This window comes from Syngnathoides biaculeatus, chromosome 22 (assembly GCF_019802595.1).
Source record: "Syngnathoides biaculeatus isolate LvHL_M chromosome 22, ASM1980259v1, whole genome shotgun sequence".
NCBI lineage: Eukaryota > Metazoa > Chordata > Actinopteri > Syngnathiformes > Syngnathidae > Syngnathoides > Syngnathoides biaculeatus.
In genome coordinates this window covers 14,709,055-14,715,054 of record NC_084661.1, presented here as the reverse complement: position 1 = coordinate 14,715,054, position 6,000 = coordinate 14,709,055, and the positions used below count along the sequence as shown (strand labels likewise).

At 47.8% G+C, this 6,000-nt stretch overlaps 1 protein-coding gene across 1 annotated transcript in view; it reads right to left on the bottom strand.

Moving 5' to 3' along the window:
• The window catches only part of pde6c (phosphodiesterase 6C, cGMP-specific, cone, alpha prime), a 14,053-nt gene extending 9,621 nt beyond the window's left edge, over nt 1–4,432 (bottom strand). The window contains exons 1-7 of the mRNA XM_061810563.1: nt 3,852–4,432; nt 2,772–2,924; nt 2,599–2,688; nt 1,012–1,152; nt 855–929; nt 702–766; nt 129–195 (exon numbers count right to left, since the gene is read on the bottom strand). Of these exons, the coding sequence (XP_061666547.1) occupies nt 129–195; nt 702–766; nt 855–929; nt 1,012–1,152; nt 2,599–2,688; nt 2,772–2,924; nt 3,852–4,319 (1,059 nt within the window). The 5' untranslated portion in view covers nt 4,320–4,432. The remainder of the gene's footprint in view (nt 1–128; nt 196–701; nt 767–854; nt 930–1,011; nt 1,153–2,598; nt 2,689–2,771; nt 2,925–3,851) is intronic.
• Between the last annotated feature and the right edge of the window lie 1,568 nt (nt 4,433–6,000).

The following is a 6,000-nucleotide window of genomic DNA, read 5'->3' as shown; positions in this document are numbered from 1 at the left end:
CTCCTGGTTGTATTGCATCATGGGAAAACTGCATAAAACAGAGCGACTCGGACAAAGCCACGACGCATTCCATCGACTTTGAACTCGGTGTTTTGTGGCGGGCGATTTGACGAGCGAGCGGGACCTACAAAGCCGTTCTCTGCGACGTAGGTGGGGAGTCCGCTGACCAGAGCCCAATGATCGGCTGGAGGACCCCTGCAAGAAACAAGCAGCAACTTTGAACAACAATACATAAAGGGGTGTCGAACTTTTTTTGTTGTCGCGAGCCACATTGCCATTATGGTTTTCCCTCAGAGGGCTGTTATGACTGAAACCAAAAAAATCTTTAACGGCCTCAACATATTTACATTTATCGAATTTATCAACTAATTTTGGAATCAGAAATCAAGGGTAATGACTTTTTCAACTATTGTTGATTTTTGGCAACACAAAAAATGCTTGCAATATCACAATGTTACCATTTATGATACGATCATTTGACATTTTTTGTATAGATTTGAACAAGAATCATGGAAGTTGGCACACGTGCTTTGCCTTCGCGGGCCACATAAAGTCACGTGGCGGGGCGGATGTGGCCCCCGAGCCTCAAGTTTGACACCTGTGGCGTATATGATTCGACAGTACAGCGGTGATTTGTTTTTGCGCTTATTTGACGGTTGAGAATGTTAAAATGTGCGCGAGGCCAAGTCGACTCCACTCACGGTATGACTTTGATTTCCTCCTTGCCCTCCAGGAGGTAGTCGATGATCTTGTAAAAAATGACTTCCTACATTGTTGAAGCATAAAGAAAAGGCGACTATAAAAGCGTGTCGGCCAAAAGTGGCGAGATGCGTCTTTTGAGAGGCGTTTGGTACCCTTCCATCTGGCGTCTTCGGTCCTTTATAAGGTTCCACGTCCCCCAGCTTTACGGGCCACTCGTCGTAGAATTCCTAATCAAAGCGAGTAGAGGCAGTTGAACGTTACGGTCGGCGGTGAAATCCCGTGCGCGCCCATTGGCTGCTCGAGCCCGACCTTCTCTTTGGTCATGTCCAGCAGGCCCACTGAGTATCGGTCGCACTGCAGGTAGGTCCTGACGGTGTACAGAGCTTTGTGGAACTGTCTCTCGATATCGGTCAACTCTTCAAAAACTTTACTGGCCGACCACAGCAGCACCTAGACAACAAACAAAAGAAAAACGTGCAAAATGATTTGTCTTTGTGTGGCTGGGGGCATAAGCTATCGTTCAATTTTTCACATCGGATTAGACCCCAGCGTCTTATAAACCTCAACAAAAGCCGCTTAAACTTTTCGGCATTAAATCCAGTTGTCTAAAGTTTCCATACAGCCGCAGTGTTTATGCTTCACTTATCTTTGTTTAAAGTTCAAACACAAACAAAGAGTGCAGGCAGTTCTCAGGGTCAGCGGTGGCTTTTTATCAATTTAACTGAAAATGGAGGGGGGGGGGGTACCCTGAAGATGACCCAGCTTTAAATTGATCTCTTATCGGACGTCGGATTTAGAAAAAAAAAAAAAAAAGGCAGATAAGCGTCAAAACGTCGAATATCGCCGCTGATAATCAGGAGAGCTAATGGCTGGGTCGCACGTGACGTCACGCTTGTTCGTCGGGGTACTTGATCGCCATTGTTGCAGACAAGCAGTCAGCCGTCCATCATCATCATCATCATCATGCCAGATTTCTTTTTTTGTGGATGTGGAAATCACGGAGACATTGGGAAGCGATTTTTTTTCCGTGTTCCAAAGATTAGATCGCATGAAGGAGAAGACACAATGGAGCGATCGAAGGAAAAAAGAAACGGCATCAAAAATATACGACGCCCAGATCTGAACCAAGCTCGAGTACACGAGGCAAAGGGTCATTTGAAAGTCTGTTATGATCATTTTGTAAGCGGTAAACGTGTATTTCTAGTGTCTGGATATTCTACTTTCAGATCCTTTGAAAGTATGCTGTTGTGGAGAGTATACGGATCGATATCTTCAGTTTGATCATCCGTACATATCTAGCTTTGGCGACATCATCGAGCGAATTAAAGTGGGCAGAAAACGCGGGTCTGTGGACGTTGCCACGGTGACGCCTAGCTTGTCTGTGGAAATGGCGGCGATGATCACGTGATTGCAACCCAGCGATAGTACGTCTCGAAATTGGGAAAACTACCCAGGGGATAAAATCGATACTCGGTGGATTAAATGATGGAAGTCTCAAAAGAGGTCAAGCACACGGACCCGCTCGGAATCTTTCATGATCTCCACCAGTGAGAATCAAGAAAAAAAATAGACAAGTAATCGGGTCCATAACCACAGTCACAATCGCTAAATTTGCGTTAAATCCCATCTCTGGTTTGCGCACATGGCTCACAGTTCATAAATTGTGGGTTCGAATCCGGGCTTCCGGCCTTTTCTCCAACGTGCACGGGATTTCGCAAAATAGGCTGTCCACGTGTGTTCATACTGCATGCGCCCTGCGATTGGCCGCGCCCGTGTCGAACCACTCAGGGGTTGGCTGCTTCTCACCCGTAACCTCTTTGGATTCTGGAAGGCGTTGATCCAAATCGAGTAGACCTCAAGGGGACATTTTGTGTAGAGAGCAAATATTCTGGGTACCTGACTCCTCCTGGACTCCACGTTGAACATGTAGGTCGTGTGATGCTGCAGGGCAATGACGTGAGCGAAGGTCATGTACTTGTGGAAGAGCTGAGGAGCACGTTGGACAGATTAGACCCGACGGGTAACCGCGACAAGTACGCGATATTTGCAACGCGATGTTTTGCGAGTACCGCTTCATCCTCGGGCGTGAAGTGAGGAGCTCCGATCTTGTTGAGCGCCGTGACCACCCCGAGGCACTCTTTGTCGGCCATGAGGGGGAACGTCAGCATGCATTTGGTCTTGTAGCCCGTCTGCTTGTCCACAAAGTCGCAGAACTTCTTATTCTGGGGCCGAGAGCACAACGTTTTGACGTCATTTGGTGGCGTGTGCTTGAATTGAGGACGTTACGCGATAAACGTCTGCCGAGACAGCATCGATCACTGCGATTTACTATAATTCTCCTCCAAAATGAATCTCATCTTGCTTGCTTTCATAAATAAACAGTGATTAGTTGCCGTGTCTGGAATCAACCTTGATGGCAGACAACCCGGAATTCATCACAGCCCTTAATTACATTTTTTTTTTTTTTTTTTTTACCAGAAATCAGCACTCTTCTGATTGTATAACGTCTTTTTGCGTAATGACGACGTAGCGAGTTGCAGTAAAAACTCCTTCCGCGCGTCGTATTTTATTCCTGACAAATTGAGGCGTCGCCGACCGTATTTTTGGGCTAAATAAATGAACCGGTCCGAGGACGCTTTTGGACGCGAGCTACCTTTTTATAGACCGTTTAAGAGCATTAGCGGGACAAACGTACAGCGAGAGCCGCCGGACGTGAACAGTTAAGCACGATGTAGAAGTGATAAAGAGAAGATTTTTTACAGGTGTTGTGCAATATTTCATTAGTTGGAAATATTAAAAAAGTCAAAATTGTCATTTTTGTGATCTTGGGACAGCAATAACATCACATACTATAGCGAGATATACATGCTACAGCATTGATAATTTGGCCAACACATAAATACTGATAATATCACAATATATTATCAGTTTCTTGCGGATCAATTCATTAAAAGATCAATACTTTGTGTATATATATATATATATACACTTGGTATATCGATTAGGATCACATAACCTCGAAACGATGATCAAAATATGTGTCGATTCATTTGCGAATGGATTCCTTCTTAATTGTTGCGGTTCCGCGCCCACGCCCAGCATCATATTCCAACGTTATTGCGCCGGCAAACATATTTTGTGCTTCTCACCTGGGAGACGTCGGGAACACTTTGGGGCTTCTTGGAGGAGGCGGTGAAGCCCACGATGCCCATCTCAAGGGGGAACACGATCTCGGTCTGCGGGTGCACCAGGTTGCTCTCGTACTTGGACGTCGGGGTGACGTCGAAGAGGCACGTGGCGAGCTCGGGTATCCCGTTCCTGGACCTGCACAGGTAATAGCTGACCCTGTCGGCCTGCAGGATGAGGGCCACCCGCTGCAGGACCTTGTGCAGACACTCCTCCACCACGCTTTGCTTTTGCAACGTCTGCACCAGCTCGAAGATGAGGGCGGCCTCCTGGACCGAATTGATATCCTTGAAGGAGGCCGTGTCCTTCACCTGCACCGTCGCCGAGAAAGCGGCGGTGAGGGCCTCCGCCCGCACCTTCTTATCAAAATATTCTTTGGCGAATTGCGGGTTGTTGTCCAGATATTTCTCCACGCTGTCTTTATCTGCCATTCTTGCAAAATAATTGTCGAAACTTTTGATTCTCCTACTAAAGCATCACCTATGAGAGGGGAAAAAAAAAAAAAAAAAAGAGCGCTACAGGGGCGAGTGCATCCTCCTCCGCGGTCGCCACAACGGGAGTCACTGACGGTGTCCCGGGGAGGCACCGCGGCTTAGAGGCTGAAAGGCTCAAAGCGGCCGCTAATTAACGTGACGTCATGCCGTTAAAAGCCCTGCTCTAAGCGTCCTTAACCCTGGCAAATCCCGCCGCTGACCATTTTTTATCTGGATGTGCTGCCTGCGTGTGATGCGTCCACGGCCGGGGGAAACAAGTGAAGGCGCATCTTGACGCGTCGGGATGTTCGCACACAACGTTATGTGGAAGTCGGGGGGGGGGAGACAATGTACAGAGTAAACACAAGAAACTGAAAAAACTTAAATGCAAGCACGAATTAGAACAACGAAACAACTTCATCAAATTATGAATGTGAACAACAAACCAAAAGTGAAATTTTGTATTAAATACACTAATCATAACCAAAACTGCAGTTGACTTCTGTCCATCCATCCATTTTCTTCACCGCTTATCCTCACGAGGGTCGCGGGGAGTGCTGGAGAGCCTATGCCGGCCGTCAACGGGCAGGAAGCGGGGTAACACCCTGAAATGGTTGCCAGCCAATAGAGACAAATAGACGCCCTCAGAATCATACCTAGGGGCAATTTAGAGTGTCCAATTAATGTTGCATGTTTTGGGGATGGGAGAGGAAACCGGAGTGCCCGGAGGAAACTCACGCAAGGCGCGCGGAGAACATGCAAACTCCACACAGGCGGTGCCGGGATTGAACCCGGGTCGTCAGAACTGTGAGGCCAACGCTTTACCAGCTGCCTTTGGTACGGGCAGCGTGGGATCGAGCCCTGCTCAGTGATGGTGTTGCTATCTGCCCTACAACTGCCAGGCGACCAGTTCAGGGTGTAGTAGTAATGCAACCCTTGTGAGGATAAGCGGCTAGGATGATGTCATGAATATACAATACTATATTACACTACTTTGCATTCATGCAGTGGGCTTTCACAGCATATTTGATGGCAGGGGTTGTCAAACGTTTCGGGTACGGGACAGACATTTTCTAGTCATTTCCAAGTACCCCCCCCCCCCAAAATGGTAATGCCACCACATGTATCCCAAAATGCCATGTTAGTTAAAAAGTTGCCTGTTTTGGAGGGCGGGGGGGAAAAAGGCAAAATGTTCCAATAACAATACCCTAACCTATGGCGTAATATTTTTTGCGAGGTTATTATTTGGTGGACCCCCTAGCTACGGCCCATGCACCCCCACTGGGCCCAGGGGCCCCACCTTTAGAACCACTGACTAATATGAAGTTTTGTCTTATATTTTGCCAGAGTGGAGTGAGTCGTGGGGGGTGGGGGGGTTGTTTTTCCCCTGAACTCTCGTGGTGAATTTTGCCGAGGCCGACACCACATTTGATAAGTTAAAAACACACCGAGGGATGCACAATTACGAAAACAAATCTCACCTGAGGAATTCGGAGCTCGGAGAACGTTCCGCAGCCCGTCAAGGATGCGGGTTACCGTATGCGCGGGGAAACTCGTTTTCGGCCGCGACTTGTTGCCTGCAGTGGTGTCAGCAAACGCTCTCCACAATTTGAACGCGCTGGAGGTCGTGACGAGGCCT